The following is a 26446-nucleotide window of genomic DNA, read 5'->3' on the forward strand; positions in this document are numbered from 1 at the left end:
AACCTGCCTCCCCTACAGCTCCTGCCTGGGATTGGTCTGGGGCGCACCACCCCCACTGCGCTGGCTTGGCTTTCCCCAGGCACCCCTGCTGGCCTCCATGAGGTCAGTGCTCAGAGCGCTGCTAACACAAACACCCCTCTCATGTCCGAGGTAACAAGCCCCCCCCACACAGGGTGGGCACGTAAGGAGCTGCTGGGCTCAAGGGGAAGCCAGCCGGCTCCATTAGATCTGAAACGTGCCCAGCTGAACTGAGATAGAGTCGCCAGGGCTGGAGAGAGGGGAGGGGGAGACGCACTAGCTCGGCCGGCCGGCCGGAAGGGATGGTGGAAAGCAGAGCCCTCTCCACATAGCTCCCCAGAGGCGGCAGCAGGCCCAGGGGGGCAGGTAGTGCTCTGCCCGCTCAGGGACAAGCTTCTCTGTCAGCTCTGGGGCACTCTCCAACTCAGCCCCCTGGCAGTTCGCTGTGGAACGCCAGGCCTGTGTGATCTGTACAACACTCCTTTACCTGCAGCTCTTTGATCTTCTTCTGCAGCTGGGCCCCAAGCACTTGCTCATCTTCAATCCTTGAATTCAGCTGGTTTGTCTCAAACTCTTTCCTGCACAGAACCAGGACATAGGCCTGCTGTTAGGCAGAGAACAGCTGCCAGGCCCCTCCTAGCCTGTCCCCCAGGGCCAGTGTAGGAGACTTCCCTGCAAACTAGTGTCTCGTGCTTTGTCCTGTACCAAAGGATGAATGAACCTGTATTGCAACCTATACTGGTCGGAGAACGGTAGCAGAGCACCTAAGACAACCCCTCTACATCAGGTTCCCTGTGGGGCACGCAGCCCATCCCTGCAGCGGGGCGGTTCCCCTGGGGGCACACAACCCAATCCTGCATCCAGACAGTTCCCCTGGGGTGAAACAGCCCATCCCTGCATCGGGGCGGTTCCCCGTGGGGCACACAGCCCATCCCTGCATCGGGGCGGTTTCCGGGGGGACACAGCCCATTGCTGCATTGGGGCAGTTCCCCTGGGGGGGGCACAGCCCATTGCTGCATCGGAGCGGTTTCCGGGGGGACACAATCCAATCCTGCATCGGGGCAGTTCCTCTGGGGGGGTAAAGAGCCCATCCCTGCATCGGGGCGGTTCCAGGGGGGGCACAGCCCATCCATGAATTGGGATGTGGCAGCTGATATCAACCCTGCTGACTTGCTGGTTACATTTGCAGCCCCTGGGGGTTGCAGGTGACAGCTCTGCACAGCAGCCTCTCTTGAAGCTTTGGGTGCTTTTCGGGGCTCCCTAAAGCCTGGGGTACTGGGAGGCAGTTCGATCAGGTGGGTAGAGTCTGGACCACGAGTCAGGAGATCTGCCTCTGTTCCTGCCTCTGTCACAGGCTCCTCTGGGTAAGTCACTGCATCCTATGAGCCTCCGGCCCTGCAGCAACATGGGGATTAGATCCCCTCCTACGCTGGGCTGGTTAGACCCTCTCTCCCTGTGTCTCTGGGTAGTGCCCAGCACAGTGGGTTCTGAGCATGGCTGGGGACACTAGATGCTACAAAGGATAACAGCATTTTCCAGTCTGGAAACAGCCCCAAGAAGTGAGAGTGCCAGCCCACTGCACCTGTGGGCGTGCTCAGTGCAGGAGGAAGCAGGTGTCAGGAGCAGCGCCCGCTGGGGTTGGCTGCGGGGTATTTCCCCAGGAGCTGCTGACACTTACTTTTTGAGTTTCTCCTCCAGTTGCTGCTTGTCATTCTCCAGATCCATCACAGACTCCTGCGTCAGCTTCAGATCCCCTTCCAGCTTGCGCTTCGCTCGCTCCAGGTCCATTCGGATCTTCTTCTCCTGCTCCAGGGAACTTTCCAGCTGGAGAGAAGGAAGAAATGTAAATTCAGAAGGGAAATACTCCCTCCAGTGCCCCTGACATCATCTGCTCCTCCACATCCTCCTGCCTCTGATGAGAGGTCCCTTCTCCATTGCTGGCAGAAACCTAGCATGGCATCTAACACATCTCCTCTGTATCGGGGCAGTTCTGCTGGGGGCACACAGCTCATCTCTGCATTGGGGCAGATCCCCTGGGGGCACACAGCCCATCCATACAATGGGATTGCTGTCACTGGTCTTTGCATTCATGTTTTACTCACATCATCCACTTGCTGTTCCAGTTTGACTTTGGCCTTCGTCAGCGTGTTGACTTTGTCCTCTTCAGCCTGCAGGTCATCTAGGGCCTGCTGATGTGCTTCCTGCAGCGCTTTCTTTTCTTTGGTCAGCTTGGCGATGATCTCGTCCAGAGCTGCCATTTCTTCAATCAGGTTTTTAACCTAGGCCGGCAGAGGAAAAAGAGAGCTTAACTCCTCAGGAGACAGGGGTTGGGGGCAGATGAGAGCTAATACCACATCACCAGCATTGCCTTCCTCACCACCATCACCACCACTGCCTTCATCTTCATCATCATCATTGCCCTCATCACCATCCCCACCACTACCTTCCTCACCATCACCTCCACCACTGCCTTCATCACCACCTTCCTCACCATCATCACCATCACTGCCCTCATCCCCACCATCCTCACCACCACCTTCATCTCCATCACCATCACTGCCTTCCTCACCATCATCACCATCACATTCCTCAGCATCACCTCTACCACTGCCCTCATCACCATGACCTCCACTGCCATCCTCACCATCACCACCACTGCCTTCATCTCCACCACCATCACCATCGCTGCCATCTTCACCATCCCCACCACCACCTTCCTCATCACCATCACTGCCCTCATCACCATCCCCACCATTGCCTTCATCTCCACCACCATGACCTCCACTGCCATCCTCACTATCACCACCACTGCCCTCATCTCCACCACCCTCATCACCGCCTTCCTCACCATCATCACCACCACGTTCCTAACCATCACCACCATGTGGTGACGCTGTATGGAATGTGGGAGACACTTAATGATACTATGGATACCAATATTTTAAAATTGCAATGAATCACGCTAGATATGCCATGGAAGGTATCTACAAAAATGTTATAATCTGCCAAATATGATGATCTTGTTTATATGTTTGTATCACCTTTGTATCGTGAGTTATAGATATGTAGGGTATATCTGTATTTCCAATCTTGTGCTGTGTTTCTGGGTGACACCCCCAGACAGCTTGGCATCAGCACTAAGCCAGCTTGATGGCCCATCAAGAGATATCACCTGTACAATAAGCCAATTGAAAAAGCCAGGGAATACACCTGATGAGTCAGCAAGCCATGTAGGGGCATGCCTATGGACAAAGAACTCTAAGGCTTTTTCCATCCCCATTCTTTTGTCATGAGGCTTGTATTTTCTGTGTCCCAAACACAAGCTTCACAGCACAAGCTGTGAAGCTTGTGTCTGGGACATAGAAAATACAAGCCTCATGGCAAAAGAATATAAAAGACAACTGCATCATCTCCATTTTGTCTTCAGGCCTGCTTCCCACTGAAGTAACCTTCCTACAAACGAAGGTCTGAACAAAGGACTGAATGACCTATCCAAGCTGTGGATGTGTTCGAGGGACTTTCAAGCTAGCAAACTCACCAATACTGCTAAGAACCTGATATATGGACTCTGAAGTCTCTGTATGTATCTGACTGCTTTACCATTTAACAACTCTCTTCTTGTTCTTTCTTTTTTCCTTATAATAAACAAGAGGCGGGCGCGTGGGCCACATCCATCCCGCGGAACCGTCCTGCCCGGCCCTTGAGCTCCCGGCCATGGAGGCTAGCCCCCAGCCCCTCCTCTGCTGTCCCCCCTCCTCCACAGGCTCAGCGCACTGCACCGCCAGCACTCTGCGCGGCGTGGCTGGCTCTGGCTGGGCCATGCGGCTGCGAGCTCCTGCCGCTCTGAGCGGCATGGTAAGGGGCCGGGGGGGCGGTTCGATAAGGGGCAGGGGATCCCGCGGGGGGGGGCAGTCAGGGAGCAAGAGGCAGTTGGATAGGGCAGAGGTTCTGGGGGAGAGGGGGCGGTCGGGACAGGGAACAGTGGGGGTTGGATAGGGGTGGGAGTCCTGGGGGGTCTGTAAGGGGGCGCGGCAGTCTGGGGACAGGGAGAAGGGGGGGTTGGATAGGGGGTGGTGTCCAGGGGGGGTGGTTAGGGATGGGGGGACCCGGGAGAGGGCTGTTGGATGGGTCGCAGGTTCTGAGGGGGGAAGTCTGGGAGGGGACAGATGGGGGCCAGGGGCCAGGCTGTTTGGGGAGGCACAGCCCTCCATACCCAGCCCTCCATACTGTTTCGCAACCCCAATGTGGCCCGCAGGCCAAAAAGTTTGCCCATCCCTGTAATAAACTCTTAGTTTTAGACACTAAAAGATTGGCTGGCACGATGGTATTTTGGGTAAGAGCCAAACTAATATTGACCTGGCAATGTGGCTGGCCCTTTGGTATAGTGAGCAGAGTTTTTAAATAACTTCTCACTGTGCTGGACCTAGGTACCGATTGAGAGCCAGAGAACTGGAATGCAATAAAGGGGGCTGTGTAATTTCTTTTTTTTAATCTTCTTGATGACCAGTGTGGGGAATCAGAAGCACAGTTTGTGACTGATGAATGTACTTCAGTGTTACCCACCAGTCTTTGGTAGTATCTGCTCTCCCTTTTGCAGCCTGTCCTGACCTTGGCATTTCCAGTGAGAGTTGCCCTAGGCACCACCACCATCACAACCACTGCCATCCCCACCACTGCCTTCATCACCATCAGCATCCTCACTGTCACTGTCACCATTACTGCCTTTAGCCCCTTTGCTCTTGCAGGTCTGTCATGGGCTTGCTTCTTATTCCAACGCATTCACCAGCTACACCGGGCAAAACTGAAGGCATTTTTTGCAGGTGGAAAGTCGTGGCGTTACCCCCAGCTTCGCTTATTGCTGCACAGACTGTGCAATGCTCTGGGGCCAAGGAGGTTTTTGCTCTTTCAGATACTACCTTCTACAGAGCCTTGCTGCATTTTGGCCAGCCCTACCAGAGACTGAGCCCTTCCTCTCACACCCTAACAGCAGCCTCTTCTCCCTGAGCAGATCCCTGGGCTCCTACAGCACTCACAGCGCTCAGGGAAGCCATCGGGAGTGTAGCCACAGAGCTCTGTGGAGCCCCCAGTAACTAGCAGCAGAAGTTGCACAGTGACCCCTCTCACATGCGGTGCTTGTTACCTTGTTCTCTGTGGCATGCTTCTCCTTCTCCACCTTGGCCAGTGTGATCTCTAAGTCATCAATGTCCTTCTTCAGCTCAGCACATTCGTCCTCCAGCTTGCGTTTCTTGGAGGTCAGATCCGCGTTCATCTCCTCCTCATCCTCCAGACGCTCCGTCAGCTCTTTCACTTTGGCCTCCAGTTGGATCTTGGCTTTGATCAGCAGGTCACAGCGCTCTTCTGCATCAGCCAGGTTGTCTTGTTCCTGGGAGAGTGCATAAGGAAACACACGCTCATCCATTTCCCCCAGGAAATATTACCATCCAGTCAGGGGTCCTAGCCCCTGGCAGAGACCACTACACCCTCATTCTCCTGGACACTAGCTGCTGATGCTCTTCACTTAATGTAGAGAGCAAGCACAAGCCATTCAGGCAGATGGAAGGAAGCTTTTGTTTCTTTCTGGCACGTTCCCATCCTTTCTCTTCCCATCCCTTAGGGACAAAGGGGAACAGGAGAGCTGCTGAAGCTGATGCTGGTCCTTCTGCTTCAGGTGTTTCAGGTGGTGGGAGGTGCTGGACTGACAGTGCCTGGAGACCTTGCTCCAGGGAGCAGGCACAGCTTGGCCAGCAGACACTCACACTTCCCCCCCACCCCATGTGCTGCAGCCTGTTCTGGTGGGGTCACCTTCGCAGAGCAGCCCATTCATTCCTCAGTTTCTGCCCTGACACAGGGGTTCCCCTTATGACGGGACTTTTTGTGAGAGGGGCATTTGCTCAGCACTGGACTAAGGCCTTCCATTTCATTTCATGCCGGCCGCTGAATGGCCAGCAGATGACACTGGACCATGGCTGCCCTAGACCAGATTGAGCAGTGACCTAGAAATTCTCCATTCCCGAGCCTCACTCCTTTGAACAATCCTGTCCACAGTATCAGGTCCTTCTCTGAGCCCTCTGGGGTGCAAGGGGCCAGAAGGCTAGTAGTTCCCATCTAAGGGACACTGCTCGCTTGCGGTATTACATTTGAGCTGTCCAGTGGGGTATACTCATGCCTACCCCCACTCTCACCACCCACACCCACATCTCCCCTGCCAAGGAGCTGTACACGGGGCTTACAGCTTGAAGGTGGAGAGACAAGTCATTCTTCTCCTGGATCATGGTAATTTGTTTCTCTTCGAGCTCCTTCCTTTTAGCCTCTGACTTCTCCAGAGCTTCCTTCAGCTTCTGGAACTCCTCCTTCAAGGTGGCCATCTCCTTCTCATTCTGCGCCGACCGGAGCAGAGGCTTGATCTTGAAGAAAAGCTTCATCCAGGACCAGTTCTTGACAGCATTGAAAGCGCGGATGTTCCACTGGATGGTGTAGAGTGCTTCTCTGAGGCACAAGAAGGGCAGCCTCAGTCAAACTGTGATGCTCAGAGACTCCCTACTTGCTCCCACCCCACAAACACCTTCTTCTTGGCTGGCAGTTGCGGAGATAGGTTTTCACAACAGCTCAGCATGTCGGGTGCGTGTCAGGGGTTGAGCTCTTTGGGGTATCTGGCCCTTGCAGCAGCAATTGCTGGGACTGTCCAACCATTGCATGGTGCTTATGTACAGCAACAGAAGGGTCAACGATGGCCTCAGGTCTGGTCCATGGCCTGGAATGCATTGACCCTCCCAGGGGTTTCTATCCCAGTGCATCCCTAGCGAGCCCTCCACACTGACTGTAAGAGACTTCCCAAATATGGAGACGTGGCTTTTTGTCTCCTGCTGCCAGGCCCCTCCCAGTTCCCCTTTGCAGGCCATGCAAGCCATGGAAAAACACTCCTCGGGCAATACAGCTGACACGCATGCTAGGATGCTTTCCTTGCCTGCCGCCTGGAAAATCCACCACCGCTAGCCTGAGCATCCCAGAGAGGAAACTGATCTGCCTTATACAATCTCTATCCCCTCACCAGGAGTAATAATGCCCGTGGATGGCACTGCTGCCTGTACAGCAATGGGAGAAGTGACCCCCCTGAGTGGAGCAAGGCAGCGGAAAGGGCATTCCGTCCCATGGAAGAACGTGATATTTCAAAATTTGGTTTCATTCTGATTTGGAATGAAATTCTCCTTAAAAGGGAACGGAGCGGCAGGCAGGCTGCCAGGCGGAGCTGCCCCAGAGCCATGAGTTCGGGAGCCGGGACTTCTAGGCTCTTGGCTCCCCATCAGCCCTCCAGGCAGGCTGCCCAGGAGCTAGGCGGGCGAGCTGCACCGAAACCAGGCAGGGCTCTGCTGGAACTTCAGCATCATCAAACCATCTCCACAAAACGGTTCCATTTTGATTGATTGGCAAAGGTTGCATTGAAATTCCATCCAGCTCCGCCCCTGGGCTTGTCTGACCAACCGGGCGTAGTGGGAGGTTCATCCCTGCCTGCTCTGATTGGACAGCAAAGGGTGAGCGGTGCTGGCAGGGCGGGCCACCTCTCTACTGCTCTACCTTCGGTTGATCATCTTCTGATACTCAATGCGCATCAGCCGCCCACGGATTCTGGCCTGCAGCATCGTCAGGATCTTGGCCAGGCGCTCGTCTCGCATCTCCTCCAAATGGCCCAGCAAACCAGCTTTGAAAAACACCTGCAAGGAGGGGAATAAGAGCGGAGCTTATGGGACCAACGGGCACCCAAACCTCTCTGAGCAGCCATCAGACCCCTAGACGCCATTTCTTCAGCACCTGAGTGTGTCATTTAGCGCTGCCTGGTGGGGACTCACAGCACTAGTGCTCCACAGCCCACTCGGTGACGTGTGCCCCGATTACTAGGGCAGGACCTATGGGAGCTCTGAGCCAGCGACTCAAGTATCACAACATGATCTGGGATGATGGGATTTTGAAGAAAGGGGGTCCTTGCTGGACTCTCCTCCCAGCCTGTCTCTCTGCCCTTCCTAGCTACCCATCTCCAGCTGCCGCACTGAGCCACCCCCACCCTGCCTCCTCCCACAGGTGGAAGAGCAGGCAGGCAGGGCAGGGACCTGCAGCAGGAGGGCCTAGTCCAGACAGCGCTGGGGTCGGGGGGGTTGGAGCAAGACCTCTGGAGGCGATGAGCCCTGGGGAGAGCAGAGTGAGCTGGAACCAGAGGAGAGCACTGGGAGCTCTCACCCCTCCCCTCCCTGCAGCTCTCCAAGGAGGAGTCCCATCCTCAGGGCAAACCACCCAGCCCCAGCTCCCTCCCTGCCTGTGGGAGCCCAGCTGCCCTCCCCTCTCACCTTGGTGTGACCAAACTTGTACTGGGAGTGGTCCAGCTCCAGGGAAGTCAGCAGCTTCTCCGTGGCCTTTCTACTGTCCACAAACTTGTCATCAGGAATGGCAGCAGGATTCAGGATCCGATAGCTGTAGAGACACAGCAGAGGGGCCGTAGCACCAAGCTGGTAGCTCCTCCTAACCCCATGCACAGTGGGACCCAGCCAGGAACACGTCTGTGCGACACGTGCTGTGGCCACGCTAGACATCGGCAGCACCATGGTACAGGTCATGTGCTGGCTTGTGCACTGGTACATAGCATGCCTGGCCAGCTCAGAGCTGCCTCCTCTGTGCTGGGATCTGCATGATACAAGCACCATGGGGCTGAACTGCCAGGATCAGAGCCAGGCCAGCAGGCTTCCAATTGTGCCTGGGCCAACACTTCCACTCAGCTCACAGAGGCAGGGAGGGAATTGAGCTGGCTCTGTGCATCTGATGCGGGGAGCCTCATTAGCCCCTGACTGACATTCAGCCTCTGCCTTGGTCTCCGGCCTCTCACTCCAAACACCATCATTTGGGGGAGGGCAGCACAAGACCCTCCTGTATCTACGTTAGCCCAGGTGTATCCAGGAATCTTGGACGGCTTTGCGCTGGGAAGCAGGATGAAGGCACCATGCACAGCAGGGCCAGTGGCAGAGGGTGAGTGACGTACATGCTGGATTCAGATAAACCCCCACACGCTGGGGAGCAAAGCGGAGCCTGGGGTGATCTGCCGCCTGCCTGAGCTAATCCCCAGCAGCCAGGGAAGAGAGAGGGGAGGTGTTACCGCTGCTTGAAATCAGCATAGAGGATCCTGTTGGGGAAGCCTTTGCGGCAGATGCGAATGCCCTCCAGCACGCCGTTACAACGCAGCTGGTGCAGCACCAGGAAGGCGTCCATGGCTCCTGCAGAGGAGAGAAGGCAGGGGTTGTGTCAACAGGGCCCACATCGACCAGGCTACAGCCTGAACCAAACCCCATGGCCAGCGGGGCTGGGGAGCTGAAAGCTGAGCCTCCAGCTGGACCTGGATTTTGCACATGGCCCCTGTTTTAATAACAGGTTTACCCCACTCGCTATCCTGGACCGATACCTAGTGCTGTGGCCTGGGCCCCATCTGCTCGCTGGAGGGTGGCCAGTGCTATGTGTGTCTCCTGTGTGATGGCAGAACACAGGCTCGCAGCATAGCTAGGGAAGGATTTGCCTTCCATCTCTGCTGCTCCTGCCAGGAGACTCTAAGAGGGGTCAGAGCAGCATCCACAAAGCGCAGGTGTTTTACTCACAACTCCTGAGGAGCGACCCACTTGCTTCTGGGTTTAGACCCCCTGTAAAGGTCCTTGTCACCTTTGCATCCAAGGGGCTCATGCAGACAGGGAGCTCTCCTGTGGCCCCTCTAGGCAGCCCTAGGGCACATGGTCCATCTGGAGGGGAGTGCTTCCCCTGACCCCTCCTGACAGGAGCTGGAATTCATGAGCCCAGGAGAGACACCTGTCAGGCCTCCTTAGCTGGGAAGCAGTGACTAGAGGTGGGGGATGGGATCCTCAGAGCTCTGGTAGGAACAGGTGGCACACGCAGCCCAGAGGAGATAATGATGGGCTGCCATTAATCCGAGTGCTGTTCCTGGGCCAGCCCAGTCCTGCAGCTGCATACCTGGGGTCTTGGTCTCATTGGGGATGATGCAGCGGACGAAGTGAGGCTGGGTGGCCCGCAGGTTGGTCATCAGCTTGTTGAGATTCTCCTGTAGGGCAGATACAAGGGTGAGGCGGGACACGCTGCCTCTGCCCTGCCGGATGTCACCTCGCATCCCCCTGCCTCATGTCTCCTCAGGGGTCTTTGTACCTTCTCAAGGCAGTAGGAACAACACCCTAAGCCCTGCTTCCATAGAAAGGACTCTGGGCCCTGGAGGCCTGCAGCCTGCGGGGGAGGGCTTGGCACAGCACTCCTTTGAGGCTCTCCTGAGCAGCCTCTGGGTGGTGCCATTCTCCACGGGGGTTTGCCATGCATAGTAGGGGCTACCAAGCGCATTTTCACTTGCAGCTTGGGGATGGATTTGATCCCAGGAGTCTGGAGACGAGAGCCAGCCACGCCGGCATCCCCCGCACCAGCCATGCTCCTTGTGAAAAGTGCAAGGACAGGGCACAACCTGGGCGGGGAGGCATCCCCCCGTCTCGCTCAGAGCATGAGTGATGCATGATGTTTGTTTCTGAGACTTCCTTTCCCTTTGAGCAATGGCCCAAGCCACCCTGAAGCCTTGCCCTTCCTTGTGCTATGCCAAGCTGCCTCCTTTCCTAGGCCAGGCAGCCCCCTGCTCTCGGTAGCAGACACCCTGCAGCAGCTAGACTGACCCACTCACAGCAGCGTGACTTTAAGGCAGATAGGCCTTCCCAGTGCACAAGGAAAGAGGGCAGTAAAGTGAACCCTCAGCTCTGAAAGCCTCCCCCATCTGACGCTGGAGCCAATGAAGACTGGCACAGCTGCTGCTCCCCTGTCATTGCAGGACGAGACTCTTCCAGTAGGATCTAGTTTTAGGCTTATGAACCTGGTTCTCAGCTATCCCCCTGGCTGCCTCAGAGACAGAGACACCTCCGGAGTGAGTGCTGTGAACGGGGTTCGGGGCCCTGTGCTGCACTGAGCTAGCAATCTGTCCTAGCCATCTCCCAAGGCAGGAGAGCTGCAGGGCGGCTCCATAATCCGCCCCTGTTCAGAGCCCCGTAAGATCCACCTTCATTGTCTTCTGCCAAGGGCTGTCCTTCCCGCAGTTCAGAGTGAGGAGAGAGGTAGCACAGACTTAAAGTGATGTTCATGTAATAAATTATCTAAACATCACTGCAAGTCTTAACTGCCGCTCTCCCAAAGGCGGAGACGCTGCCGGGCGCTGGGCAGCACTGCCATCGCGGGCTCAGCAGCGGCACAAGCCCCACCTCAAAGGGGGACATTTTCTCTCCGTCTGGGACCACGGGTCCTTAGCTGAGCGAGTGCAGCGCGGAGAGGAGCTAGCAGCAGGGGGCTGAGACTGTTCCCGACCCGGCACAGAGCTAGCACCTGCTCTAGGGCTGAGGACCTGTCGCGCCCACGCAGCAAGAAACACCAACCCTGTAGGGTCTTTGTGTCTCTTACAGCATCAGGGGCTTGTGAGGGAGATGCCCCCGGGCTGTGTGAGGGGCTGGGATGGATTCTCGGAGGGGAGTCTTCACCCTCCGGCCCTGAGTGTGGGTCTCGCTCTTACCTTATGCAACTGTGACACCGTTTGGAAGGAAGCCGCCTTCTTACGCTTCTCCTTGACTCCTGTCTTCGGTGGCTCATCTGTTGGAGGGAAACGGTAAATTCATGATGCTGGTGAAGTATTGCTTTGTGGTCTGTTGTGTCTGCTGCACTTGGAAGACTCTGGGTCCCATGTTAGTGCACCTAAATGAGCCACAGGCCTGCTCTGGCTTGGGAGTGTGTGAGGCGGGAGGTGGGTGTGTGAGGTGGGAGGAAGAGGTGTGCAAGGGTGGAAGAATGGGTGTGCAAGGAGGAAGGCCTTGGTGTGCGAGGCAGGAGGAAGGGGTGTGCAAGGAGGAAGGACTTGGTGTGCGAGGTGGGAGAAAGGGGTGTGTGAGGAGGGCAGAATGGGTGCATGAGGTGGGAGAAAGAGATGTGCAAGGAGGAAGGGATGTGTGAGGCGGGAGGTGGAGGGGGTTTGTGTTGGGCCCGGACGCGGTGGCAGAAGTCCTATGAGCGTGTGGGCAGGGGCATTGGAGGGAGAGTGGAAGTGTGTATAGGATCGGTGAGCACGTTAACTAAGGGGCAGAGCTGTGTGCGAGTCCCCCTGTCTCTCTCCTCACTGGGGAGTGGAAGGTGGCTTGTGAGTCTGGCCTGGGCAGAATTCCCCGTCATGCAGATCTTAGCAACCCCGGGCCAGCACCAGGCGCCAGGTCTCTGTAAAGGGGGAAATGGCAACACTTACCTGGATCACACTTGCAGACTGGGATAAACCTCTGCTCTCGTCTGGTATTGCCCAGCTTTCCCTGTTGGGATTCCCCTTCACTCCCATGACACCATCCCGCACTGGGCTCCCCAGGACTAAGCTGCAGCACCCCATTGCCCAGGGAGCGAGACACTGTGCATGGGAGTCAAGTCCAGGTCTCCCAGGAATCAGTGCAGCATGGCACCCCAGGTCTCCTGGTGAGCAGGGGATGGCCAGTGGTGGATTAGCCACTGGGCCAATGAGGCCAGTGCCCAGGGGCTCTGGCTAATTCGGGGGCCCCAGGCAAATGGGTGCCCCCGTGCCGCGATCCTATTTCCCTGGCAGGAACATGGGGGGACTGCAGGCAGAAGGGGTGGGGAGAGACCCCCACTTGCTCTGGCCCGAGACCCCCACTTGCTCTGGCCCAAGGCCCCACAAAACCACAATCCGCCCCGGTGATGGCCTTCTGTCAGAGCCACCGCACGCTGCAGGCCTGCTGGTGCCAGCAAAGAGCAGTTCTGGGCAACTCGTGAGGTGTTCCCAGGCAAAGTCACAGTGTGGGTGAGGGGCGAAGTGGGGCAGGACCATGGCTCACCTGAGGAAGAGCTCACATAATTCTCGTATAAGCTGCCCAAGAGCTTGTTCTGTGATTTCTGGAAGACTCCCACCACTGTCTCGTTCAGGGGGTCTTTATTCTTATCCAGCCAGCCAATGATGTTGTAGGGCACCTGTCACAACAGAACAAAGAGAAGTGGGTCAGGTCAGCAGCCCGGCACGGAGGGCCCAAGAAGCCTGGGAAAGAGAAAGGGCTCGGCGGGGAACATACCACTCCCGCGTAGTGCACCAGCTCAAAGTGCGCCTCATATTTGCGCTTCTTGTCTGGTCTTGGCTTCTGGAAGTTGGCAGACTTCCCGATATGGTTGTCGTACAGCTTGGCCTTGAAGGACATGTCTGAGGCTTTCGGGAACATGCACTCCTCCTCCAGGATGGAGAGGATTCCCAGCGGCTGCAGGAAAGGATACCCATGAGCCGCTCAGAGTTCGGCACAGTGGGGAAAGGACAAAGGCCCCCACCCAATCCCGGCTCCCAACCAATCCCTGGCACAAATGCAGCCATCCTAGCATCTGAATTGCAGGGGAGATTTGCTCTGCGCTACTGGCTGGGGAGGTGCTGAGGTCCTTGCCAGGGAAGGAGAGTCGTCATTCAGGCCTCTGCAGAGAGGTGCTGGGAGAATGTGCCATGGGACAAACTGTCATCACCTTGTGACGGCATTTCCCCCTCATTCCCTCCCTACATCCCAACTGGCAGGATAAACTCTATTGTGGAAAGCTCCCTACCGCCCCATTACCTCCAGCCCACTGCCTTCTGGGGTTCCCCAATCAGTAAAAGTTGGGGGGATTTTCCAAGGCACAAGCTGAATTTTCCCCTGCTCCCATAGGCTGTCCTGCTCCCCTGGACTTGTTTTTCATGTCCCTCTCGAAAAAAAAGAAAAGGAGTACTTGTGGCACCTTTAGAGACTAACAAATTTATTTGAGCATAAGCTTTCCCTCTCGATCAGTCAGGGCCAGGGTGAAATCCAGAACTCGCTGAGGGCTCAGCAAGCCTGTTAGAACGCTTACTGTACAGCTCAGTCTGGCAGCAGCCAACTATCCTCCCCCTGTAATAAAAGGATCTACCAAACGGTATTGCTCAGCTGGCTGCTTGGTTACAGAGATTATCAGAGCCCTATGCAGCCAAACTGTATGCACAGCCCGCTCCTGTCTCACGGAGCCACCCAAGCAGGCTGGCAGAATCACTGACCCCCATCTCCACACCTCATGCTTTACCTTCTCAATCAGGTCAATGCAGGCTTGCAGGTCCAGGCCAAAGTCGATGAAGATCCATTCGATGCCTTCTTTCTTGTATTCTTCTTGCTCCAGGACGAACATGTGGTGGTTGAAAAACTGTTGCAGTTTCTCATTGGTGAAGTTGATGCACAGCTGCTCAAAGCTGTTAAACTACAGGCACAAACCAAACCTCTGTGTAAGCAAAGGGGAACGTCCTTTGGTCTCAGTGAGTCACTGATTCCACCCAGCCCGTGTGGACAGGCCCAGCTAGGGTCCCATTCCAGAGCAGGCGGAAAAGAACTCAGCTGGGACTAAATCGGCACTCTGGTCCACAGGGGGCGGTGGTGGATGTACTCCAGGTAAATGAATTGACACATGAGCTCCATTCTCCATAGATGCCCATATCTTCATGGCAGAACTGCCAGAAGCCATGGGAAAGCTGCGTGTGTGTCTATGGCATTGAGTCAGTTTAATACACACCACCCCTGCAACCCACCTCAAAGATCTCAAAGCCTGCAATGTCCAGTACTCCAATGAAGAACTGCCTGGCCAGCCTGGTGTCCAGGGTTTTGTTGATACGAATCACCAACCACTTGAACATGCGATCGTAGGTGGCTTTGGCCAAGGCCCCAACTGCATACACCACCTGCCAACGCAAACCGGAAAGGGCTCGTTACATTGGGACTTGCTCCCTATGAGTTTCATTCCGTCTACACCCAGCCTGAGGTGGTGAAGACCTGTTACTCTCAGAGCAGGAAGGGGAATAGCCAGACAGAGCCAGGGGAATTGCTGCTCCCACCAAGGGCCGTTCCAATTTTCAGCTATTGTATTAGTCTGTGTGTTTGTGCTCCTGCAGCCATTTATCTTGTGCCCTCTTTTCCTGACTAAGTATACCTGAAGCTCCAGGTGCTGGGGATGTGCTGGGGTCCAGATTAGATCTAGGGTGACATTTTCAAAAGTGCTCCAGTAACTTAGGAGCCTGTCCCCCATGGACTTTCTGACCCCCAGGCTCCCTAGTGCCTAAGTCACTTCTGAAGATGGAACATAGGCCCACGACTCAGATAGGAATGATCAGAAATGTGACTCCCAGACTGGTGTGCAAGGTGGGTGCGCAATCCAGGCCAAGCTTTGGGTGTGTGGCTGAGGGTGCGGAAACCTCATGAGCTGTGCTTGCAATCTTGCCACCCTCGGCAGTGGGAATCTCACAAGAGCTGCTGTCTTGGGGAGGTTTCCACCATCTTGAGCCAACATACTAATGAGATTGGGGCTGCAGTTGAAGCAAGAACCACAGAAATTAGGCCCCTCTTGTGTGTGGATCCAACCCAGGCCAAACCACAGGGCCCAGGGATTTGAACCGAAATTCTCCAGAAATTGAAGGGCTTTGAATTGAAATTCCAGCCTTGGCCCATCACTGTAAAATGCAATGGCCAAAAATATCTGGCCATCAAGCCAGCACACTCCCTGCTTCCACGTCACACTAGCAATGAATAACCGAAACAGCTGCTAAAAGCCAGCAATAGCAGGCTCAGCTTACACCATGCCCTTGGGGCTCCCAAACTCAGACTTTGTGAGGCCACCAGAGGGGAGAACTCCAGAGCTAAGGGCCCTGCACTGGGAATGTCACCCAAATCCATCGCTCTCCTGTAGGACACAAAGCCAAGGGATTCCAGGTAACAATGCAGGCAGTTTACTACAGTCCCAGCACACTCACCTGTTCCACGTTCTGACCTTTTGTCACATACTCATTTCCTACTTTCACTCTGGGGTGGAGCAGCCCTTTGATGAGGTCAGCTGAGCTGATTCCCATGAGGTAGGCGGCCTTGTCAGCACCTGCAATACATCATCAAACCATGTGGAAGCAGCCAGGCGATGGGCATACTCAAGACAAAAAATATAGGGTTCTGTGGCTGAGATGATGCTGTCCTAATTCTGCTGGCTTTCACTAACCCCCAAATGCTCTGTCGTCTGCCCACCTCCCCGGCGGGCAGTGTCTGTATTGTGTTCTCCAGGGGTGGGGTATAAGATGGAGTTGTAGGGGGCTTCTGGCATCTGGGGATTTTTGCACATGTGCCTCTCTGAGGTATTACCAAGCCAGAGAATCTCTGTCTAGGAAGATTTGCTCCATCTTAACGACGTAGGGGAATCGTTTCGTGTTAGATCAACATTCTCTTTGCTGTGCTCAAATATCGGGAACTGCCTGAGCTAAGGTTCCCTGCACAGCCCTTTCTCTGCCCTCTTGTGCTGAGAGAGGACAATGCAATAAGGGAGAACAATAAATCTTTGCACAGAGCAGCTGATTTGACAGAAGCAGACACAGTGTCCTGCACCAGACAGATGCTCAGAGAGGCAGGGCTGCTGTGGGGAGTTCTGAGCACTGTGGGAGGCATGGCCCCTAGTCAATAGGCATTGCCACATGAGAGGAATGTGGGAAAGGGAAAGGGTGGAGGGCAGATGAATGGGAAACTTAACGGGGATTGTTTCACAGCTCCAGCCCTGTGATTTCCTGTCCAGCAGTGGAAGGAGTTCACGCACCCTGCTGGGCTCAGCAAAGCTTGTCCCAGCCCTACTCAGCCATGGGGCAAACTCACTTTCAGTGTTTTCGGCCTCCGCCTGCTCCTCCCGCTGCTTCTGCTTGAACTTCATGTTGCCGAAGTGCATGATGGCGCCCACTATTTTATAGCAGCCGTACTTCTCTTCATTGCTGAAGCCCAGGATGTCCATGGCATGCTGAGGGGTGACAGGCAGTGAGGGTAAGCCTAGCCACTGTCACAGCAAACCCACCCCTACCAGTGAACAAAGACCTGAGTTTGGCAGTTGACTTACACCCACAAGGGGCTCTCCAAACTCCCCAGTGGTCCCAGGTGCTGCAGGCTCAGCATGTTCTCATGCCCCATCATAACGCATTCCCTGTGCAGCGTGGCCTACCCCACGTGATCAAAAATCAGGAGACAGGCCCTGAGAAATCATGAGATTGGCTTAGACACCATAAACTGGGGGCTATTTTAATTTGGTGTCTGGTTTTGGAGCCTTTACTTGGGACACATCCTCAATCTTTTCTCTGCAACCTTGAGGGCTAGAAACTCACTTCTTGGCAGGAAGGAAGAGAAGCTCAGACTGTCAAATAATCACATGACTCCAGGAGCTAGGGCTCTAAGAGAAAAACTAAATACTGAGAGACTCATGACATCATTGTGAGTACTGGCAACATTAACACTTGGAGTAGGGTGAGTCCAAAAAGTTATGTCAAAATTATTTTGAAATTAACTTTTTCACACTAAAAACTGTCTGCTTTCAGTTGAAAATGTTGTGTTTTCAGCAAAATAATAACTCCCCCCAAACTAAAACATTTTGGGGTTTGGCCAAACATTTTTGGTTTTCATTTATTTGGATTAGAAGTCAAAAATTTCAGAAGAAAATAAAACATTTTCCAGAACTAGGACAGTGTGCACCATGCAAATGCCATTGCTTTGAACTTCTAGAGTGCAATGGCACAAATTGCCTTTTACCAATTACCTCATTGTTCATCTACGTTACTTAGCAAACCTTAGCCACAGTAATTTAATTTAGACCATAAGAGCGGCCATACTGCATCAGACCAGTGGTCCATCTAGCCCAGTATCTTGTCTCCAATAATGACCAGTACCAGAGCTTCAGGTGAGCATACAGAACAGGACAGTTGGTGTGATCTGCCCCTGTCTCCCCATCCTGGCTTCTGACAGTCAGAGGTTGAGGGTTGCCCTGAGCATAGGGTTGCATCCCTGACCATCATGGGTAATAGCCATTGATGGACCTACCTTCCTGAACTTATTTAGTTCTTTTTTGAACCTACTTATACTTTTGCCATCACAATATTCTATGACTATGACTTTCATCAATTAATTGTGCATTGTGTGAAAAAGTATTTCCTCTTGTTTGTATTAAACCTGCTTCCTGTTAATTTTTTGGGGGGACCTCTGGTTTTTGTATTATGTGAAAACGTAAATAATACTTCTCTCTTCACTTTTTCCAAACCATTCACGATTTTTATAGACCTCTATCACATCCCCCCCTTAGTCGTCTCTTTCCTAAGCTGAACAGCCATAATCCTTTTAGTCTCTCCTTGTAAGGAAGCCGTTCCATAGGCTTGATCATCTTAGCTGGCCTTCTCTGAACCTTTTTCAGTTCCACTGTATCCTTTTTGAGATGGGATGACAAGAACTGGCCACAGCATTCAAGGTGTAGCGCACCATGGGTTTATATAATGTCATCATGATATTTTCTGTCCTATTTTCTATACCTTTCCTAATAGTTTCTAACATTCCATTAGCTTTTTTGACCACTGTTGCGCATTGAGCTGGTTTTCAGATAACTATCCAGGGTGCCTCCAAGATCTTTTTCTTTAGTAGTAACAGCTAATTTAGAACTCCTCATTATATATGTATAGTTGGATTATTTTTTCCAATGTGCATTATTTTGCATTTATCAACATTGAATTTCATCTGCCATTTTGTCACCCAGTTTTGTGAGATACCCCTGAACTCTTCACAGTCAGCTTTGGACCTAACTATCTTGAATAGTTTTGTACCATCTGCCAACTTTGCCACTTCACTGTTCACTCCCTTTTCCAGATCATTAATGAATGTGATGAACAGCACTGCTCCCACTACAGATCATTGAGGGACCCCACTGTTTACCACTCTTCATTGGGAAAAATGACCATTTATTCTTATCATTTGTTTCCTATCTTTTAACCAGTTACTGATCCATGAGAGGACCTACCCTCGTATCCCATGACAGCTTAGTTTGCTTAACAGCCTCTGCTGTGGGACCTTGTTGAAGGCTTTCTGAAAATCCAAGTACACTACATCCACTGGATCATCCTTGTCTGCATGCTTGTTGACACTCTCAATAATGCCAATAGATTAGTGAGGCATGATTTCCCTTCACAAAAGGGAATTTTTGACTTTTCTCCAACAAATAATGTTCATCTATGTGTCTGATTAGTCTGTTCTTTAGGTTCAACCAATTTGCCTGATACCGAAGTAGGGGTTACCAGCCTGTAATTGCCAGGATCACCTCTGGAGCCTTTTAAAAAAATAGCATCACATTAGCTATCCTCCAGTCATCTGGTACAGAGGCTGATTTAAGTCATAGGTTACATTCCAAAGTTAGTAGTTCTGCAATTTCACATTTGAATTCTGTCATAACTCTTGGGTGAATCCCATCTGATCCTGGTGACTTATTACTGTTTAATTTATCATTTAGTTCCAAAACCTCCTTTAGGGACACCTCAATCTGGGACATTTCCTCAGATTTGTCACCCAAAAAGAATGGCTCAGGTGTGGGACTCTCCCTCACATCCTCTGCAGAGAAGACTGATGCAGAGAATTTATTTATTTCTCCACAATGGCCTTGTCTTCCTTTAATGCTCCTTTAACACTTGGGTCATCCAGTGGCCCCCCTGGCTTTTTGGCAGGAGTCCTGTTTCTGATGTACTTAACAAATGTCTTACTGTTAATTTTTGTGTCTTTAGCAAGTTGCTTCTCAAATTCTTTCTTGGCCTGTCTTATTATAATTTTACACTTAACCTGGCAGAGTTTGTGGTCCTTCCTATTTTCCTTACTAGGATCTAAAATTCACCTTTCACCTCTAATGGCGTCCGTTACTCTGCTGTTTAGCCATGGTGACAGTCTTTTGGTCCTCCCAGCATTTTTTCTGGTTTGGGGCACACATTTAGTGTGAGCTTCTATGATGATGTTTTTAAATAGTCCCCATGCTGCTTGCAGCTCCTTTTAATTTCTGTCTAACAAGCGTCCAAATTTTTATGTAGTTCCCCTGAAAGCATTTAAAGTTAACAGCTACCGTGGTGGGGTTTTTTTTGTATTATCCCCCCTACACGGACATTACACTGAATTACATTACGGTCACTGCTACAGAATGGGTCAGCTAGAGGGACCTCGTGGACCAGATCCTGTGCTCCACTTAGGATGAAAGCAACAATTGCCTCTCCCCTGCTGGGTGTCAGGACTAGCTGATCTGAGAAGCAGGCATTTATGATGTCTAGGAGTTTCTCTCTGACCCCCTGAGGTGACATTTACGCAGTCAGTATGAGGATAGTTGAAATCACCCAATACTGTGCTTTCTGCTTTTCTAGGCTCTCTAACATCCCTTAGCATTTTGCAGTCACTGTCACCATCCTGGTCAGGTGGTCAGGAGTATATTCCTACTGCGATACTCTTATTATTCAAGCCTGGAATGTCTATCCATAGAAATTCTTTGGTACAATTTGATTCAGTTAAGATTTTTACCTTATTTGATTCTCTGCTTTCTTTCACATATAGTGCCACTCCACCATCAGCATGACCTGCTCTGTCATTCCTATATATTTTAAACCCTGGTATTACTATATCCCATTGATTATCCTCATTCCACCAAGTCTCTGTGAGGCCTATTATATCAATAGCCTCATTTAATACCAGGCACTCTAGTTCACCCATCTTAGTATTTATACTTCTAGCAGTTGTATATAAGCACTAGTACATTTTGTCAATATTCAGTGGCTTGCCTTCAGGTGCTATATATAAATGTGACTCTTTTATACTTGACTGTTCCTCACTTGCTCCTACCTGATTCTTACCAGATTCTTTCCTATCCTCTCTACTAGGATATAGAGTTCCCCATTTAATCAGTTCATTCCTAAGAGACATCCCCACGCAAACTGTGTACTCTCCACACCTGTGGGATTTCCCCCAGCCCTTACTTTAACAAATCCTTACAACCTTTTTAATTTTACATGTCAACAGTCTGGTTCAGTTTGGGTCGAGCCCCGTCCCTCCTCTATAAGCCAATCCTTCCCCCAAAAGGTTTTCTGGTTCCTAATCAACCTAAATCCCTCCTCCCCACACCACTGTCTCATCCATGCATTGAGACCCTGCAGTTCTGTGTGCCTTACTGGCTTTGTGCGTAGAATGGAAACATTTTAGAGAATGCTACCATGAAGTTCTTGTCTTTAATCTCTTACTTAGCAGCCTAAATTTGGCCTCCATGATCTCTCTCCTATATTTCCCTAAGACACTGGTACCTATTGTACCATGACCACTGGCTCCTCCCCAGCACTACCTATAAGTCTGTCTAGATGTTTGCACCAGGCAGGCAATTCACTAGGCATTTCTCCTCGTCATCACAAACCCAAATATCTATATTTCTAATAACTGAATCCACCATTACTAGTACCTATCTCTTCCTAAAACTGGGGTTCCCTCCCCTGGAGGGGTATCCTCAGTCATAGGTTCTGACTCCGTGAGTGCTCGGGGCCAGGGGCCAGGACTCCAGGTTCTATTCCCGGTTCTGTTACTGAGTCTCTGTGGTTTTCAAAATGAGATGCTCACTCCTACATGTCTAGGGCTGTGTGCGTCATTGGTGGCCACGCGTCTCACTGGCCATTTGCATGGGACTGACCCCCTCTGGGTGCGTAGTGATAGGAATGACACACACTGCCATGCATGGCCCTTACCCATGCTGTGCCTTGCTTTCCAGTCTATAAGTGGGCTGCAAATGCACTCTCCCTCACTGCAGGGGTGTGCTGGGGAGTGAATGTCTGCAAACCTCAGGGTCCCTTGCGGGGCAGGGGCTGGAGATGTGCACAGGGTGATTATTAATAAAACCTCAGCAGAGCTCAGCGGTGTCTAAGCAAAGCTGGGCCATTTCAGTCCAGGAGCATGTGAAGCCGTTCTCCCCTCTGCCCTCTTCCCAGGCCTCTCCCCTTCTCTGTCTCACAGGTACATACGTCTGTAGCCATGAGCTCCTCGCCATCATCCAGGTTGTCCACCGTTGTTACACCTTGCGAGCAGAAGTGGTAGTCGTAGGGGTTGAGAGAGAGCAGCAGCATATCTGGGAGCAGGTGGGAGAGCACGGATGTGAGGTACGGTCAGCTCCCCTGCATGCGGACTTACGTTCCAGAGCAGATTCCACTGGAAAGGCTGGCACAGGACCGGAGGGGCTAATGCTCTGCACAGCTCCAGGAATGAGCCCTAGGGCCCAGTGTAGCCAGGGCTCTGCTGTGGGACATGCCCTCCCTTGGCTGAGCTCTGGGCCTGCAAACCTGGCGGAGGGCTGGGCTCCCAGGTGGACACCCCAGGCATTGGGAGGTAGCTGGAGGCTGGCTGGAGCACAGCCCCTTGGAGCTGCAGCGAGGGCGGAGGGCAGTGCTCTGGGCAGGGGCTAAGTGCAGTGGAATGTTTGGTATCTCCCTCGATCCTCGCCCATAGTGCAACATGCGCCACGAAGCTGGCCCTGGTGCATACCACAAAACCCACTGCTCCTGGGGAGGCTCAGCTGGAGCCACGGGCCGTGCGCTGCTATCTCCAGCAGCTTGCTGAGCAGCAGCTGCCAAAGAGCAGTGGAAAGCTACCCTGCTTTGCCTTTGCTCCACCTGTCCTGGTGATGCCCCAGTGCGCCAGTGCCCTGCCACTCCCCCTACCCTGGTCTCATTGCTCAGGCCCTGATCGCATGGCTGTGGATACAGCCCCCTCACTGCAGCACTGGCCCCCTGGCGCCGTGGCATGTACTGCTGGTGCCCAGTTCCCACTGCTAAGCAGCGCACGCTGTGTCTCTGTGGGCAGGACAGGGGGAGGGCTGGGTGGCTGAGTGCAGAAGAAGGAAGCATGGCTGGGTGGGACTCCCAGCCCATTCCAGTCTGTTGCCTCAGCTCTAGCTCCCTTGATGGGACTGGCTTGTGGGGCTGACTCTAGCAGGCCTGGCAGCCCTTCGCAAGACCCATCTCTTCTGCAGCTCCAGCTCCCTTCTGCTATCTTCGGAAGACTGCTGGGCTGGAGACTGATTTAGAAGTGGCTGTGCCTGCCCTCGTGACCCCCAGATAAGATTACTGGTCCCCGGCTCTCCAGACCTGCCTAATAAGGTGCTGCTCACAATCCAGCAGCAGGGTCAACAGGTGGCAGCCAAGAAGCTTATCACGCCAGGGGCTCTGCCAAGCATCTCTCCAGTGCGGAAAGGTTTCCTGTCACGCGGCCCCTGGATCCCAGCCCCGCTCAATGCCTGAGAGGTGGCTCAATGGCAGAGACTAGCAGGGCCGGTTGGGATCATTTCTGGGCCCTCCGCGAAGTCCCAGCAGGCCGTGCTGAGTAACAACCGCTCTGCCCCCAGCACCCTTCCTCCAAGGGATCTAGATGGGCTCCCTCCCCCTGTGGGGCACTGACTTCACCGGGGGCTGTGGTTGCCCAGGCCAGATGTGTTTACACTGTCGTTTCCCCTGGGCCTGTTGCTTTGAAGCTGCTTACCTTGGAGCTCGGGTTTCTTCCCAGACACGATCTGGTAGTAGATGTGGTAGCTTCTCTCACCAGGTTGCTGGAAAATCACTCGGGATTTTTCCAGCAAGTCTAGAAACAAATAGGAAAAAAACCCTCAAAACCAGATTGTGCTTTTTCCAGAGCTGATCCAGTGTCAGGGCATAAAAAGAGCGTGTTGAATTGGCAGCTGCGCAAGGCTGCTTACTCACAGATATCAATGTCAGCGGAGGCCAGTTTCCCTGAGGGGCCAAAATGGATTCGGATGAACTTGCCCTAAGGGAAGGAGATAAATACTTAGGCTGGACAAAGGAACTAAGGCAGGCACAGCTGCTGTCCTGGGTGGGCAGCTCTTACAAATCAGACAGCAGGGGAGGGCTAAGGGTCTGTCTGTTCTCTGCCCTATGCTAATGTCACACAACTTTGGGGTTCAATACAAGGGGGCTGGGTGAAATTCTCTGCCTGTGCTGGTCCCTTTTGGCTCAGAGGGGGATCATCCCCCTGAGTGTTGCTCAATGTGGCTGTGCTCTCGTGCAGCACTCAGAGGATAGTTCCAGATGGCCCCTAACAGCCCCTGGCTCCTGGGCAGAGCTGCATGATGCTGGGTCTGCAGCACAAACTACCTGCATAGTCATGGCCTGCTACTGCTGATCAAGTTCAGGAGACCCTACGACACTCCCAGGCCCCTGGTGCATCGGGGAACCCAGAGAGGACCAAGAATGCTACTGTGGCCTCCAGTGCATTATTATGGAGATAAATGGGAACCAGGGGTTTGGTTGAGCCAAACACAGGGCCAGGGTTCGATGAAGGGGACACTGCACCACTGGTCCACTGAGACACCTCCCAGCATTGGCACTTCCAGCTCTCCCTGCTCTCCCTTTGTGCCAGGCTCCTTCCTGGCACTGCCAGTCATCACCCACAGCCTGATCCAAGCAGAGATGGACTTTGGACTGCCCCTAACTCCAGCCTCCCCTTTTAGGACCAGATCCTCAGCTGGTGTAAATGAAATGGCACAGGTCAGTGAACTAGCCTGGGCAGTTAACACCAGGGAGTGGCATTGCTTTACAGCAGCAAAGGATTTGGCCCTACATCCAACCCATCTAAAGAAGAGAGAGTTGCTAGTTCTGACAATGATTTGTTCCCTATGTAAAAGCTAGCTCTGGATATCTGCGGCTACCTCACACAGGCATGGGTATGGATAACTTGAGCGTTGCTGCCTCTATAAATATAAACCCTGTGTATTAACAAACACATCCTACTAGCATACTTACAAAGCGCGAGGAGTTATCGTTTCGCAGGGTTTTGGCGTTGCCAAAGGCTTCCATAGCAGGGTTAGCCTCAATGATTTGATCCTCGAGGGTACCCTAGAAAATGCAGTCAAAGGATGGGTCAGCTTGTGCCTGTGGCATGAGTAACAGTGGCTTTGTTGCTACAGATGCAGCTAAGGGGCAGCAGGACACAGGGCAGGGGGAAGTGTTGTGTACCTCAAGCCTCCGCTACTCTCACTCACTTCCCTTAAGGCCTTAGTGTCCAGGGTGGCGCCTTCCTACCTGGCACGACTTATTTTTAATTAACATTGGGGAGAACAGAGCTGGGCTTTGAGACCATGAATTCTGTGGCCATCTCCTCCCCAGTGAGTGGTGCCTATAAAGGTCCGGGCTAACAGCTCATCTGTACATGGGAGTCCTCTGTGACAGGGCCATAGCCATAAAGGCTACTGAGAAAACCTGCCTTTGTAAGCAAAGGGGTCCAGGAAATAGCCCAGGAAGAGACATTAACAACCCTCTGTAACATTCCTAGGTGAGTTTTCCTTTAAACGCATGTCAGAACCGTTCTCCCCAGAGTGGTGGGGTGGTGTGATGTACAGTGTTATGAACACTGGCTGGGGGGAGCTTCAGAACTCACTGATGGCCTCTTCACAGCACTGCCTCGGCCCCAGACTCATGTTCTTGTTATTACATTTGTATGACAGGAGCATCTAGGAGCCCAGTGTGCCAGGCATAGTACAAACACACAGAAGAGACTGTGCCTGCCCCAAGAGCTTAAAGCCTAACTACGCAAGACAGACAAAGGGTGTGAGGGGAAACTGAGGCACAGAGTGGTGAAGTCATAGAAAAAGCAGAGCTGGGACTAGCACTCATGTTTCCTGACACAGAGCCCAGTGCCCTAGCAATTAGACCATGGCATTATAACTTTGTACCACACCACACCATCGTGTCTTAGCCACTGTCTCTCTATATGGTACGGTGTGTTTTCCAAATGTTTCCAGAAAGCTACAGTCCATTTACGCGATTCATCATCTGACTGCTACCGACTGCTCCAGATACAGCCAAGCAGTACGCTGACTATCCCAGGTGTACCTAGGCAGAGCCCCCCAAACGCTCAGGCTGTCCTGACACCCTAGTCATGCCAAAGGGATGCAGGGCCTTGCCTGCACCAGGAAACCAGGAAATGTAATTCTCCACGGGTGCTGCTCCACCACAGTCACCAGCAATGGAAGCTGCAGTGGAGACAGAGTATTGCTGTTTTTCATCACTGTGTCTTCAAATGTTGGAGTCCTAACTACGTTAAACTACTACTGCAGCTTCCCCAGGTGGTGGCGTGGGTCCAGAACTACAGCACTGAGTGTTGCTGGTAAGACCATGTCACAGAGAAGCAGCCAGATCTCCAGAGTCAAAGCTGTCACTAACTTTCAGTTCGTTCTCTAATATCATCCAGCCTAAAAGATCCCTGGGACGGTCGGGCTCCGACCTTTCAAACAAGTGTATCTCAGTGTTTGAATGTTAGTCTAACCCTATTGCCTGGAAACTCCAAAGCTGGGCGCTAGCTTTTGTATTTGGGGTTGCACCAAAGACTCTTTTTTCAAAGGCTCTCATTAGAGTAAGTCCTTCTGGCTTTTCTGACCCTACATCTCCTTGCACTGAGCCATAAACATTAGAAGCAGAGCCCAAGCATGTGGCCTGCTCTAGTGGACAGATGAGAGAGCTGGGAGCTAGGCACTTGTGTATCCTGTTCCCAGCTCTCCCACA

At 52.9% G+C, this 26446-nt stretch overlaps 1 protein-coding gene across 3 annotated transcripts in view; it reads right to left on the minus strand.

Annotated features, from left to right (window-relative positions):
* Positions 1-26446, minus strand: part of MYH7B (myosin heavy chain 7B) — a 52671-nt gene that overhangs the window by 12165 nt on the left and 14060 nt on the right. For all 3 annotated transcript variants that reach the window (XM_043495850.1, XM_038369289.2, XM_043495849.1), the window contains 20 exons: positions 24689-24781; positions 23630-23693; positions 23412-23510; positions 21902-22005; positions 16725-16863; positions 15848-15966; positions 14633-14782; positions 14137-14307; positions 13137-13316; positions 12906-13038; positions 11591-11667; positions 10015-10102; positions 9155-9272; positions 8355-8478; positions 7591-7727; positions 6249-6504; positions 5159-5401; positions 2121-2297; positions 1697-1842; positions 506-596 (listed from right to left, as the gene is read on the minus strand). In XM_043495850.1, the coding sequence (XP_043351785.1) occupies positions 506-596; positions 1697-1842; positions 2121-2297; positions 5159-5401; positions 6249-6504; positions 7591-7727; positions 8355-8478; positions 9155-9272; positions 10015-10102; positions 11591-11667; positions 12906-13038; positions 13137-13316; positions 14137-14307; positions 14633-14782; positions 15848-15966; positions 16725-16863; positions 21902-22005; positions 23412-23510; positions 23630-23693; positions 24689-24742 (2670 nt within the window). In that variant the 5' untranslated portion in view covers positions 24743-24781. The remainder of the gene's footprint in view (positions 1-505; positions 597-1696; positions 1843-2120; positions 2298-5158; positions 5402-6248; positions 6505-7590; positions 7728-8354; positions 8479-9154; positions 9273-10014; positions 10103-11590; positions 11668-12905; positions 13039-13136; positions 13317-14136; positions 14308-14632; positions 14783-15847; positions 15967-16724; positions 16864-21901; positions 22006-23411; positions 23511-23629; positions 23694-24688; positions 24782-26446) is intronic.

This window comes from Dermochelys coriacea, chromosome 13 (assembly GCF_009764565.3).
Source record: "Dermochelys coriacea isolate rDerCor1 chromosome 13, rDerCor1.pri.v4, whole genome shotgun sequence".
NCBI lineage: Eukaryota > Metazoa > Chordata > Testudines > Dermochelyidae > Dermochelys > Dermochelys coriacea.